The sequence below is a fragment of the Xenia sp. Carnegie-2017 genome, unplaced genomic scaffold, assembly GCF_021976095.1.
Source record: "Xenia sp. Carnegie-2017 unplaced genomic scaffold, XeniaSp_v1 HiC_scaffold_1, whole genome shotgun sequence".
NCBI classification, from domain to species: domain Eukaryota; kingdom Metazoa; phylum Cnidaria; class Anthozoa; order Malacalcyonacea; family Xeniidae; genus Xenia; species Xenia sp. Carnegie-2017.
Genome location: NW_025813402.1, coordinates 2,774,367 through 2,787,987, shown reverse-complemented (window position 1 = coordinate 2,787,987; position 13,621 = coordinate 2,774,367). Strand labels below are relative to the sequence as shown.

Genomic DNA, 13,621 nt, shown 5'->3' with positions numbered 1-13,621 from the left:
CTGATCGAAAAATCACACAACGATGGAGGCAAAGACAGATAAGGTTTTCAAATAGTTGATGATGAATATGATGAGAAATGAATGATGTTTATAATTTTCCCAGTTTTAGCATACATTGAGCAACAAATGGCATAACATTTCAAGTTAAAATTCATCATTATTCATGCTATATTTTTAATCAATGTCGATAAATAAAAATTGTCAAACGACTTTTTATTTTTATAGAAGAAAACATGGTGTTACAGTGTGAGTTTTGATAATAATGATTTAAACTTGTATAAAGAAATATAAAAGTTACAGAAACTCCATTCTACACTGACAAAAACATTATCTCAATTAACATTAAATTTGAATTTCAAATCATTAGTTCAGTGTAGTTGTTCATCTACTTGCGTTTCTGATTCTGATAATCCCTTTGCCGCATGAGAAAACTAGAAAAATGAAAGTTAATGAAAATCACGAAAGCCTATATATTTGAACATATCCGAAGCTTCTATAGAACCACAATTACGACAAAATAAGCAAAAACACACTCTGTATATTCGCACACTTCCCACTCGTGGCGTTCATGTTTACATTTCCACGGTAAAAAGTATGTATTTCTCCGACATTCCAACAATGGCACCATAAGGTGAGCACAGTAATCGCGAAGATGAAGAGGCACTTTAGCATTGGCCAACTCTTTCTTCGAAATCTTCATTTCTTCAACAAACGTAAACAGAAAAAGGATAGTAATCAAGCTTTAAACTTGTGTAAGCATTTGCAATTGCAAAGTGTGAAATTATTGAAAAAAACTATAATGTGAGTTTGATTATATAAGAAAATACGAAGTTATTACCTCTGAATTTTGACGAGTTTTGATCCGCCATGTTGGATAATTCTGGAGCTATGAAAGTTGGCAGTTTCGGCAACAGACATATTCTCATACATCAAAATTACATAGCACACATTCGCTTATATCAAATACAAATGAAGAATCAAATAATTTTATTTCATGTGAATTTCCTCATTTGACTAAAAATGGTGAAAAAAGATTCTTGCGTCTGTAGTCAATATGTGCTCTAGCAAACATAATTTTTGATCAATTACTATAGAAACTGTAACTGGTTATGAACTTTATCGTTAATTATAATTAGCTGCAATGGAAAATGTCCAATTTTCCTAAAGCTACTTTGCCCATGTTATAAACTTAAAATGACTTGGTTTTGGTGTTTCTTTGGTTGTAACCACTGGTTGCAACTTACTTATAGTAACCAATTGTAAAACATTGTCACCTTGGTAGTTACCAGTTCCTTTTATAAAAAGGTAAGATTCAAGATGGCGGGCAACAGCAAAAATATTTTGGTCAACTACTTCTAATGATAAAATCCAAAATTACATTTTCATCGATTCATTTGTTTTAAAACGAAACATAAGAAAATCAGAATATATATCGTCCAAAATGTTTCACAAAGGATCAAGAGAGAAGCCAAGAGGACTCGGTTTTGGTGGTTTTACTGTAAATAGCAAACCAAAAGAACAAACTTTACAACCTTCGCCTGTTGCTTCTCAACGAGCAGTTAAACACAAAATTTCTGGGAAGTCTCAATCCATGGCTTTTAAAAGACCGTAAGTTTGTTAAATACTCTACGTCGAATAATACATAAAATGTAAAGTTTTTCAAAACTACACTTTTCTTGTCATCGAATATGGATGTTTTGTGATCAAAGGATGTTTTAGGATAGAGGAACATTACAGAATAGATGGATATTATGTTGTAGAGCAGTATATATTAAGTGATTGAGGGATATTATATGATAGATATGTGTTACAGAATAGATGAATGTTATGTTATAGAGCATTATATATTATGTGATTGAGGGATATTATATGATTGATATGTGTTACAGAATAGATGGATGTTATGTTATAGAGCAGTATATATTATGTGATTGAGGGATATTATATGATTGATATGTGTTACAGAATAGATGAATGTTATGTTATATAGCATGTGATTGATATTATATGATGATAGATGATGTTATAGAGCATATATATTATGATTGAGGGATATTATATGATGTGTTACAGAATAGATGGATGTTATGTTATAGAGCAGTATATATTATGTGATTGAGGGATATTATATGATTGATATGTGTTACAGAATAGATGAATGTTACGTGATAAGAGGATGTTATGTGATTGGATGGAGGGATTTCATGAGTAGTGATTATTTTATTATATTAATGGTACCCAAGCACTTTACTGTCTTTCACAACATCCATATGTACGTACTGTACCATTGAATATTAATTCATTTTACTGTTATCTTTGTGAATTTAATCAGTGCCAATTTTGGTGATGAAAGTGAAAGTGAAGATGAAAATTCTTATTATGGAGACAAAAGTAAAGTTTATGAACCTGAACCCATTTGTTCTACAAATGATAATGATGATGAAGAAGATGAACTGGATAAATTTATGGCTGGAATTGAGGTATACACAACAGAGTACAAGATAGTGCTGTGCACCAAGTACTGTAGGCCAAAGTTAGGCCAGAGCTCTGGCTATTTTTGCCTGCCAGAGCCAGAGTTTGTTCATCTTTGACAAAACTCTGGCAGCAGTTGTTTGTGCTGCAAAATACTGTCAAACTTTGGTAAACCTGTCTGATCAAAACATATTTGTATCCACAAGATTACAATTTTCTAAAAGTGAAAAACTTGCATGAAAATAAAATATTTTATGCATGACACAACATGATGCTAGATTGCATTTACACATGCTAATTTATGAATCAAAGTCGAGTGCGGAATCTAACTTTATATTTAAAGACAGAACAGTAACTTGCAAAACTAACCAGCCACAACCAGATATTTGAGTTATAAAATAGCCAGAGCCAGAGTTTGAAGCCAAAGCTCAGATTTGACAAGTGGCTGGAGCTAGAGCTGAAAAACTGGAGTTTGCACAACAGAGTACAAGAGATCAATTTTAGCTAATGTTTTTTATATGTAGGGTTTGCTTGGCAAGCTGTCATTTTTCATGTCATTATTTTGGTGTTTATTCATCACAAATTTAACGTTTTTTTCAACATCGTGCTAATAAAATCATCCAAGTCAAGATTATCCAAAAGTAGATTTTGCAGTTGGAAAATAGCATTCACAAAATTTTCCATAAACTAGTCCCCACTACCAATTCAATGTCTTGTTATAAGTAGTAATAGTCAAATGCTTCAAAATGCTTTAAAGGGTTGTAGAGTATAGTGAAAAAACTTAAGTTCCTCTGTTTAAAAGTCAGTGTTTCCAATATTGACACTTAATTACATACACAAAAACTCTATGATCAGCAATGACTCACAAAGTAAATAGTAGATAATGTGAAAAAATTGAAAACAAAACAGGAAATATCTTACTTCCCATGAGAAAATTCTTAAATATGCATACATGCCGATGTTATGCCTACATTTATAGATACTGAGTAAAATTATGGAGAACTGGGCAAAATTTTACTCATGTGCCCTGTAGGGTCATGATTTTAAACATTTGATCAGAATTATAATGGTCTTAATTGTACGTCTTTAGATATATCAAGCGCCCCTTCATAGCTAGGTTGGTGCCCTGATGTCCCATTGTACCCCTCCCTCTCCTTCTCTTAAGAGGCTTGTCGGCATTCACAACATATCATGTCTTGTTACTGTATCAAGACATGACATGTTATATAACTGTATCATAACGTGATGTCATACCATGTAACTGTTACTGTCATAAAACTTAATCAAAATAAGAATATGCAAAGTTTATTTGTAAGACACCAAGCATTCATATATAAGTAACATGTAAAAACACCAGGTTGTCACTCTATTTTCTATTCGTAAATTGCGAAAACGAGACGTTAATTCGAAACCTGTCGACTTAAAAATTAAAAGTCTGATTCAGACTCTGAGATAAAGACGCCTAAGCCTCTTTTTTGTAGTTGATAAACGTTATTTTACAATCCGAAGGGGAGATTTGATTGATACTTGATGTTCCATTGAATATGGAATGATAGAGCTTCATAGACGTTGAAAAAATTCATAAAACAACTGATACTATTTAAATCTTTGAATTGTTGTGTTTGTTACGTACATTTTAATTACACATCAAGATGTGTTGTTCTTGAATTTTTGGTGTTATAATTTTAGCAAGAAGTCGAGAGAGAGAAAATTTTATCAGCTACTCAACAGGACGAGAAAGCAAGCAAAAAGTAAGAATATTCAACATGTCTTGATTACAAGGCTTGTGAAAGAAAGCAGAAAACCCTTGACAATTTTTTGACTTATGCTCCCTGACAATGGTTAGCAAAGTACTTACAAAGTATTGCAGCTTTGGAATGTAGTACTTCACGTAAAACAAAGCGATTAAAATAAAGATTGTACAAACAATAAATTCCCCCTCGTTTTCACCTATCTTTCTTGACTTTACATACAGTGTATGGTTATTTGGCGACTGCTTACTCATCTTTGAATAGAATCATTATCATGATAAGCAAAAAGCTGTTTTTTATGTATCTTCTTAATGGCAATTTATACAAATTTTGACTACATAAAGCCTTATCTAAGTCCTTACATTCAATCCAGTTACATTCAATAAGTTTGTAATTTTTTAACTAGAAGTCGAAGAGATGATATTGAGGATGAAGATGATCAAGAGTCGTTTTTCCGAATTATGAAAGAAGCTCCTCTTGAATATTATCCTGATGAAGATGAAGAGATTGATTACGATAGCGATGGAAACCCCATTGCTCCACCAAGATCAAAGGTAATCACTAAAACCTTGAAATGTTTCATCTTATATTCACTGATAATTTTCCTATAGTTTTATTCACAGCTTCACATATCTGAAGGATAATCTTGCTGTGCGCACAATTCTTAATGCTTGCTTTAAAATCGTAAATTATACAAAACTGTGTGACTTCAATATTTGACAACATCGTACGCGATCAGTCGCTCGTTCAATTTACTCTGAGAAAATGAGTGCGCGTGCGCACTTTATAAGAAACCCCGTGCTTTTTATTGCTCAACTAAAATTAAAACTCACAATATAATTTCAGCTTTCTAAACTCGTGTTATATTATGTATTATTTATTATCTATGCTTCTATCATCGTTATATTTAATGTTTGTGATAAAATCTTGATTCTTTTTATTATTTTTACTTTTTAATCTTTTTTGTAGATAATTGAACCATTACCTCCAATTGATCATTCCGAAGTTAGTATAAACTAAACCTACACAAAAGTTATGTATAAATTTGTTGCACAAAGAATATTTTTATTGTAGCATTCTAAGAAATGTGGTGTGATAATTTCAGATTGCGTACAAGAAGTTCTCAAAAAATTTCTACGAGGAACATGATGAAATCAAGAATTTGACCCCGGAGGCTGTCATCGAATTACGAAAAAGTTTAGGCTTAAAAGTAAGAGCGATCACCGCTTTTTGGTTAATAACAGAGAGGGACGTTGCTGTTTGTGTAGCGAAGGGGGGGGGAGTTACCTATCTTGAACATGAATGTCATGAACTGTTTTGCTTTTACAATTATTTTTGTGTTCCTGCAATTGATAGACAGTGAATGTCTGAACAAATTAATAAATGTTTAGTTTATAAATTTACATTGCTGGACTAAAAATTGAAACGAGTTTCGTTGCTAGTGTGAAAATGATCGCATTCTCTTACGGTGTTATAATGTTACATATATCAATACTGTAAATATATATTTGTGTGAAACATGTTTTTCATCACGTATTTTGTTGGTCTAGTCCTAAAATAATCAAGTTTGAATAATTGGTTTCAACTTAGCAATGACTTTACTTCAATAAACAGGTTTCTGGTGCTGAACCTCCACGACCTGCTGCAAGTTTTGCACATTTCTGTTTTGATGAGGCTCTTCTTACTGCAATACGAAAATCTGAGTATACTAAACCTACTGCCATTCAAAGCCAGGTAAGCTTACTGTTTTGCCCGCCATTCAAAGCCAGGTAAGCTTACTGTTTTGCCTGCCATTCATAGCCAGGTAAGCTTACTGTTTTGCCCGCCATTCAAAGCCAGGTGAGCTTACTGTTTTGCCCGCCATTCAAAGCCTGGTGAGCTTACTTATTTCACGTTTTATGGTTGATGTGTAGGTAATTTTGTCGACACTCTAGTCCCTACTTGCGTACTCATATACCTACTTTATCCTTTATGTCCTTTTATCTATCTCACAGAATAAATTATGTGCATCATTCTGTTTGTTTATACTCTATTGCAACAGTTGTATCAAACGTTTGACATCTTCTACGATAATTTTGATCACATTCAACATATTTTAGGCAGTTCCAGCTGCGGTAAGTGGTCGTGATATCCTAGGTATTGCTAAAACAGGCTCAGGTAAAACAGCGGCATTTCTGTGGCCAATGTTGGTCCATATAATGGATCAGAGAGAGATGCAAGTCGGAGATGGTCCTATTGGTTTAATTTGTGCACCAACACGGGAACTCTCACAGCAAATTTATCTTGAAGCGAAGAAGTTTGGTAAAGTTTATAATATTCGCGTAGCATGTGTATTTGGTGGTGGAAACAAGTACGAACAATCTAAATCATTGAAGGAATATCCTGAAATTGTCGTAGCTACACCGGTATGTTTGTCTACTAAACACAATATAATCACAAATAGTATAATCATTTCCCTGTGGTTAATCAGATTAGCATTATTAAATACTTTATGAGAACGTAATCGAAGCCTTTGATCCAAATTCAGTCAGCACATAATAAACAAAACAAAAGCGGTTTTTCTCTACAAAAATCGATGCTCAACACTTCAAAAGAACATTGAAAGGAGAACCGATTAATAATTATTGTGCGAGACCTGGAAATGTGGCCGGTCAAAGTAAAAAATTGGCTCGCCTTTGTCCGCTGACCAGCTGTTATATATTGAGCCTTGATTGTGTGATCCTTATGTACTATGCCTTTGATTACCTACTTCCATTGGATGTCTGTTCACGGATAGGAATTATAACATTGCTCAACACAAAGTTTTATAAACCGTGGCATAAAATATTTGTCTTGAAGCATTTCCAGAGATATCTTGTAGAAATCTAAGTTCGTGTTTTTGTCCAACTCGAGTATTGCTTCATTAGAATTATTGATTCTTTTACTAAAACTATCAACTGCTTCATCGGATAACGATAAATTGCATCAATCTATTGTTTGGTGCTTATTATCAATTTCTAGGGACGTCTTATTGATCATATTAAAGACAAGACAACAAATCTTGAACGTGTTACATTTCTTGTTTTTGATGAAGCTGACAGAATGTTTGATATGGGCTTCGGTATGTATTCTATTCTAATTTTAAAAATAAAGTTATTATGTATAATTTTTCCATAAATACATTTTTTTGTATTTAGAGCCTCAGGTTCGCTCTATTGCAAATCACGTTCGTCCAGACCGACAAAGTAAGTTAAGTTTTTATGTTTAATCATATTAAATATTTGACAGCAAAAATGTTAGAACTATATAGTTTTTATCTTATCACGCTGATATTTCCGATGCAAGTTTATCCTTGAGAAAAGAGTTTTCATGTGGGACTATCTTATTTTTTTACTTAAATCAAATCTCCAAACTATTTATTTTTATTTTTCATACAGCTTTGCTTTTCAGTGCAACATTTAAAAAGAAAGTTGAATTACTTTGTCGTGATATTTTGACTGATCCTGTTCGGATTGTCGTTGGCGAATTAGGAGAGGTTGGTTGATATGCTTTTGATTGCAAATTTTAAAGTTTTCTGTAGATTATTATGGTATGAAAATTTAACTTTAGATTCATACGCACAGTATAATTAAACAAGATATCCTCAGTATTATTCTTTTTGAGACTCTGAATTTATGATGCAGAAAACTAAGTTTTTATTTTTTGCCAGGCCAACGAAGATGTGACTCAAATTGTACAGATTTTTAATGATGGAGCCAAGAAGTGGCAGTGGCTTGTTGGAAATCTTGTTCGATTTACATCTGGTAGTTTTATGAGAATTATTTCACAATGTCTCTTTGAAACACATGTAGAGAATTGCTCTTTTCTTTCATTACAATTATTACGTTTTAGTAACTTTATGTACACAGAATGTTAGCTCAGTTTACGTTTTGTATTCTTCTGTTTGTATGGGAGAAACGTGCTTAACGACCGCTTGTTGCTCTAAATCTAATTTTATGAACTTCTGAAACTGCATCAAAATTTTATGAAACTTCATCAAAACATTTCTATTTAAACATTTTTTGCAGAGGGCAGTGTGTTGATTTTCGTGACCAAAAAGTTAAACAGCGAAGAACTATCGCAAAATCTCAAGAGAAACGACTTTGAGCGTAAAGCATTAATATTTGTTTATGATTTTTTTAACATGGAAAGCAACTGGGATGCACTTGACATGAAAACTACGTATCTTTTTGTGAACAGTTTTATTGATTCATGGTGATATGGACCAGTTTGAAAGAAACAAAGTAATCACATCTTTCAAGAAAAAAGAATTTACCATTCTTGTTGCTACTGATGTTGCAGGTTGGAGATACTTACAATTGTAACGATTCAAGTTGCAATTACTTTTCTTAACTGTGTTTTGTAGCCAAAATTTGTCATCATTAACGTTTACTTTTATTAATGTTATTCGTAGCTCGAGGTTTGGATATTCCTTCAATAAAAACTGTTATAAATTATGACGTTGCCCGGGACATCACTACTCATACGCACAGGATTGGAAGAACTGGACGAGCAGGTTAATTTTGTTCAAAATATTATACATAGAGTGATTTATTATAAAGTTTGTACAGTCTACGAGTTCCAGCAAAATTAAATGTCTCAACCAGTCTATACATGTAAAGCATAACAACATTGACTTCGGAAAAAAAACATCTTTTTTGTGTGTGTTTTTTATTGTCATTTAAAAATATTTTTGTACGTCAATGGGTATTCTGTAAAAAAAAATATTGATTTGATGGTTTTTGTCAATCATCATTAGAAATTTGTTCTTTTTTTCTGAAATCTGTTTGTGGAAAATATTTATTTATTTATTTAATCAACAGGTGTAAAAGGTACTGCATATACATTGATGACACCCTCGGAACAAAATTTTGCTGGTGATCTTGTAAGAAATCTTGTAAGTGCATGGAAATTAATATCCAATGAATTATTGTAAATGAAAACTTGAAATCTCCAGTGAAGACTCTATGATTCTGACAGTATGATTTTATTGTTTAGGAAATAGCAAATCAATATGTTTCTGAAGAACTTTTAGAGCTGGCGATGAAGGTTTGATTTATTTGAATCTAGTGGTTGTTTGATTGGTTTGTTTTTAATGTTTGCAAAAGGTTTTGTGCGCAATACTTCATGTTAAACACTTTCCTTCATTTCTATGATTATGTTTCACAATGTAGAACACGTGGTTTCGAAAATCTAGATATCGAGGTGGTCAGGGTAAACGTGGGACAGGTGGTGTTAGAGAAAGACCAGGCTTAGGGGCACCTGATGTCGTACGTAAAAACGCAATAAAATGTGGAAATAATTTCGGAATATTTTAGGATGTTTACAAAGATTGAAACTTGTGTTTTATTAGGGTGCAACTGCTGGTCCTATGGCGTCTGCAAGAAATTTGTCGTCATATTCGTCCACTGTATCAGCGTCTGCTGGTTCAGGTCCCAGCAGCAGCAGGTTAAATGCATTAAAGGCTGCTTTTTCAGTAAGTTATTTATCCAAAGTCACTAAAGTCTATTCTAGTACACAGCTACCCCTGCACCATCTTAACTTACATATAATCATGAGTACACAGCTACCCCTGCACCATCTTAACTTACATATAATCATGAGTACACAGCTGCCCCTGCACCATCTTAACTTGCTATCATGTTGGTGTTGTGAATCAAGAATTATATTTCTTATTTATAGTTGTCTATTTCCAAGCTTTTTCTTACATTTTTAGTCTCAATATCGTAGTCATTTCACTCCATCAACAGAAAACAATAAATGGGATGCGTCAAAGCAACATTCTACTGTAAATCCATTGGAGGATAACGCTTCCCTAAATAAGGAAGAAAAACGAAAATCGAAGAAATCTAGATGGAACTAAAAAATATATAAAATCCATCAATTTGTAATATAATATCTCGGCAGTTTTCTTGTTACCGTACGTGGACAGTATATAACATGTAGTAGAAATTTTTCTTTAAACTCTTCATTGTTTAACCAATTGATCAGATGACATAATAATGCAAGGTTTATCTGAGTGACATGATATGAACAACCATCGTTCGTTGCTGCGTTGTTTCATTGTGATTTTTGCCGGTTTTTCTCTTTAATAAAGAAAAATACTACTCTTAAGGGTTCTGAAGTGCTATTTTGGTTAGCAATAGTGGTAGCAGGGGCTATGTGGTGTTATTTTGATGGCAATAGTGGTAGTTGGGGTTCTTTGGTGTTATTTTGATAGCAATAGAATTAATGTGTTTATGAATGTTGATTGTCCAGGTTACTAGAGTACTGAGATAGACTGTTGTTGTTGATGTTGACTTACGTTTCGACAACCTGAGCTGTAGTCATCTTCAGAGTCATTCACTTAATAAAAGTTTACACTTCCAAAAACTATTGTCATGAATATGCACCCTTAATTAACGTTCTAGTTACGCCTCTGCTTAGCGTCTCGTTTGGTCTTCCTCTGATTTCACCTCAAGGTTAACCCTCACTATCTCATTGTTCTTATTGGTCAGTGAATACAATTGTCATTTTCAGATATACCGATTACTGCAAACGTCATAAAGTTTTGTTGTACTTGCCTGTAACAGTGTCTGCAGACAAGTGGCTGAAACCGTGAAACGTTCTCATTTATTTTCACAGAAAAGTTATGGCGAGTTCCGTTGCTTACAAAGGTGCGTCTATTTTCATAACTGGTTGTAATCGTGGCGTTGGACTAGCGATAGTAAAAGAAATATTATCACAACCTCACTCGCCAAAAGCGTTGTTTGCAACTTGTCGTTCATTGAAATCAGATGCTTCAAAAGAACTACGCGCTCTAGCGATGAAGAATCCTGTTCTGCATCTTTTGGAATTAGACGTAACTAATGCTTTGCAACTAGAAGCTGTTGTAGAAGAGGTGAAAACAACTCTTGGTGACCATGGCTTAAATCTCCTTATTAACAACGCAGGTAAATATATATGTACCATGTATTGGACGATAATAATAACATCAACACAATGTCATTAGTAATTAAACTGTACGGACATGTATACATGTCTATTTGGTTGAAAAATTATGTTTACTTCTCTTGACTTATTCCCATCTGACATTATACTTGATATTTGTACAAGTATGGTAGTATAGTTATCAGTTAGTGTAGTTTGTTGGTGGTTGTCACACCCCATCTCTTTTATTCTGTGTCCTTTAGTAAATGAGGTGATGTTGGTTAAAAATTCAGCTACATTCATTTTTTTATCAAGAAATAATAATTTGATGGCTACAACTCTCTAATGTAATGATTGCATGATTGCCATGTAAATTTAGAAATGTTCAATTCTTAATCACCAAACCTGATAACAAGAATTAAATGTTGTTAAAACAAATGTCATTATAGTCCCACGTTCATTTGTAAAATCTTTCTGCTTCTGGTTAAAAAAGTCAAGCCATTCCACTGTGTATATTGTACATCGCTTGAATCAAACAATGAATGATACCAACGTATGGTACGTGTCCACATTATATCTGTTTTAACTCTGATGCTAAATTTTTGCAAACCCTAACTCTAAAAAACTGTCATTGTACTCTAACTCAAAAATGCCTCGGGATATAATCTTCATATGAAATCAAGATCTAATGATAACATTGTTTTTTTACTGATTTGCTGTTTGTTTGTTTTTTGAATTGTACAGGTATTTATGATTTAAAGAACTCTGAATATGGGTGTGCTTCAAGCACTTTGGATGATGTAAATCGAGATTTGATGATGAAAGTGTATGAGACAAATGCTGTTTCCCCATTGATGATTGTTAAAGCATTCTTGCCATTATTACAACTGGCAGCCAAAGATGTTAAATGTCAACCACAAGCTTGTATTGTGAATATTTCATCTGATGATGGCTCAATAACATTAAATGCTGGAGGTCATTACCAATATAAATGTTCTAAAGCGGCATTGAATATGTTAACAGTATCTCTTAGCATAGACTGTGCTAAAGATTGTATTACTGTAGTTTGTATTGATCCAGGGTGGATGAAAACTGACATGGGAGGCAAAGCAGCACCTATGTCTTTATCTGATGCAATACCTGTATTAGTTCAGCTAATTGGCTCATTAGATATGTCAAAAAATGGTTCATTTCTACAGTACAATGGTAAAACTCTACCTTGGTAAAAACTGTCAATTAATATGTAATATTAATTTTTGTGAGGTTTTTGAAGTTATTGAAACATACAAATTGTAATTGAAATTTTATTCTGTTTTTTCAATATTATATTTAGCAGAATTTTGTATCATCAGGAAAATACAGAGATATGAAAATGTATTATTGTTCTTTGTTCCACATTTTGAACCCAAAATTACCAGATACTTGTTACCTTATTTTGCTATTTTGCATAACCGTATTTACATAAAAAGCGTCACAAGATTTGCAATGCCTCGTGGGAATGTGTTACGTCATATTCAACGACGATTGATTGATTGATGGCAGTTATTATAAAATAGATCAACAAAAAGAAAAGTTTGAAAGAAGTTTTAATTTTTTGAGGATAGATAAAAAAGGAAAATGTCTGAACGTCCCCGAAGAAGCAGTATTTTTGATGTTGGATTTCCACTGCAACAAGACAGAGGTTCAAGTATTGTGAACATTCAGCCGGGTATTTTGGATAATCGTCCCCAAAAAGTTCTTTTTGAAAACACATACAAAATGGAGCCAGATCAGAAACTTGACTTAAAAGAAATCAAAACGTTGATGGACAGCTGTCTCGAGTCGCATCTCCAAAATGTCACGTATGATGCAAGTCGTTCTCGTAGTCTTGTCAATACTTTATCACTTACAATTCGCGAGCAAGTTAAGCTTTTAGACTATAAACGTTATAAGATAGTTTGTATTATAAACATAATGGAGAAAAAGTCTCAAGGCGCTCGTGTTGCCAGTCGTTGTCTGTGGGACGAGAAAAAAGATAATCAAGTCGATGCAGAATTTTGTAATACATCGCTAATTTGTTTGGCGAGTGTCTTTTTAATTTATTGTGAATGATGAATATTGGAGATAAAACAGAACTTTGAAGTGCTTTGTATTGTAAGCAGACAATGGTGAATTTGTTTTTGTCATTCAAATCTTATGTGTTTGTTGAACTTTAATGATATTTCAATTTTTATAATATTTTGGGGAAAATGTGTTGAAGATTTAAGATTATATGTGAAAGAGCAATGAAAAAAAAATCATGAAAAGTTTTACCCATCAAAACGTGATACTTTGTCTGATCATGTTTTTTTTAATGAAACTAACAAAAATTACCTAGATTGTGGTATCGAGCAATTCATCTAACAGCCGATTGGGTAAATGCTAGAAAAAGATTGCTATGTCTGAATTTTATTCAATAAAAAGATTAAAATATTGAGAGAAAAATATTTATC

General features: G+C 33.0%; 2 protein-coding genes and 1 long non-coding RNA gene across 4 annotated transcripts; 2 read left to right on the top strand and 1 right to left on the bottom strand.

Moving 5' to 3' along the window:
- Positions 1–278: 278 nt before the first annotated feature.
- Positions 279–936, bottom strand: LOC124437793. Its single transcript, XR_006945848.1, has 3 exons — positions 839–936; positions 534–702; positions 279–431 (listed from the first exon to the last, which is right to left on the bottom strand). It is a non-coding gene; the product is annotated as an uncharacterized LOC124437793 (long non-coding RNA).
- Positions 937–1,316: 380 nt separating this feature from the next.
- Positions 1,317–10,355, top strand: LOC124439894 (ATP-dependent RNA helicase DDX42-like). Of its 2 annotated transcripts, none has more exons than XM_046990187.1 (20): positions 1,317–1,608; positions 2,333–2,480; positions 4,162–4,223; positions 4,630–4,777; positions 5,193–5,228; positions 5,329–5,433; positions 5,838–5,957; positions 6,323–6,628; positions 7,224–7,323; positions 7,400–7,447; positions 7,640–7,737; positions 7,912–8,005; positions 8,270–8,350; positions 8,442–8,543; positions 8,656–8,757; positions 9,065–9,138; positions 9,240–9,290; positions 9,416–9,508; positions 9,595–9,717; positions 9,958–10,355. In XM_046990187.1, the coding sequence occupies exons 1-20, from the start codon at positions 1,442–1,444 to the stop codon at positions 10,102–10,104; spliced, it is 2,205 nt and encodes a 734-aa protein (XP_046846143.1). In that variant the 5' UTR covers positions 1,317–1,441; the 3' UTR covers positions 10,105–10,355. The 2 variants fall into 2 exon arrangements, with proteins under 2 accessions (XP_046846143.1, XP_046846136.1); XM_046990180.1 differs by having other exon boundaries at positions 9,416–9,511.
- Positions 10,356–10,784: 429 nt separating this feature from the next.
- On the top strand, positions 10,785–12,527 carry LOC124452614 (C-factor-like). Its single transcript, XM_047003230.1, has 2 exons — positions 10,785–11,173; positions 11,895–12,527. The coding sequence occupies exons 1-2, from the start codon at positions 10,873–10,875 to the stop codon at positions 12,374–12,376; spliced, it is 783 nt and encodes a 260-aa protein (XP_046859186.1). The 5' UTR covers positions 10,785–10,872; the 3' UTR covers positions 12,377–12,527.
- Positions 12,528–13,621: the final 1,094 nt, after the last annotated feature.

What these genes read in the sequence shown, in the direction of transcription:
- LOC124439894 (XM_046990180.1), top strand. Translation starts at nt 1,442, where the DNA reads ATGTTTCACAAAGGATCAAGAGAGAAGCCAAGAGGACTCGGTTTTGGT. An exon ending in AATGTTTGATATGGGCTTCG is followed by an intron (nt 7,324 to 7,399) that starts GTATGTATTCTA and finishes TTTTGTATTTAG; the next exon opens with AGCCTCAGGTTCGCTCTATT. An exon ending in TCGTTGGCGAATTAGGAGAG is followed by an intron (nt 7,738 to 7,911) that starts GTTGGTTGATAT and finishes ATTTTTTGCCAG; the next exon opens with GCCAACGAAGATGTGACTCA.
- LOC124452614 (XM_047003230.1), top strand. Translation starts at nt 10,873, where the DNA reads ATGGCGAGTTCCGTTGCTTACAAAGGTGCGTCTATTTTCATAACTGGT. An exon ending in TCTCCTTATTAACAACGCAG is followed by an intron (nt 11,174 to 11,894) that starts GTAAATATATAT and finishes TGAATTGTACAG; the next exon opens with GTATTTATGATTTAAAGAAC.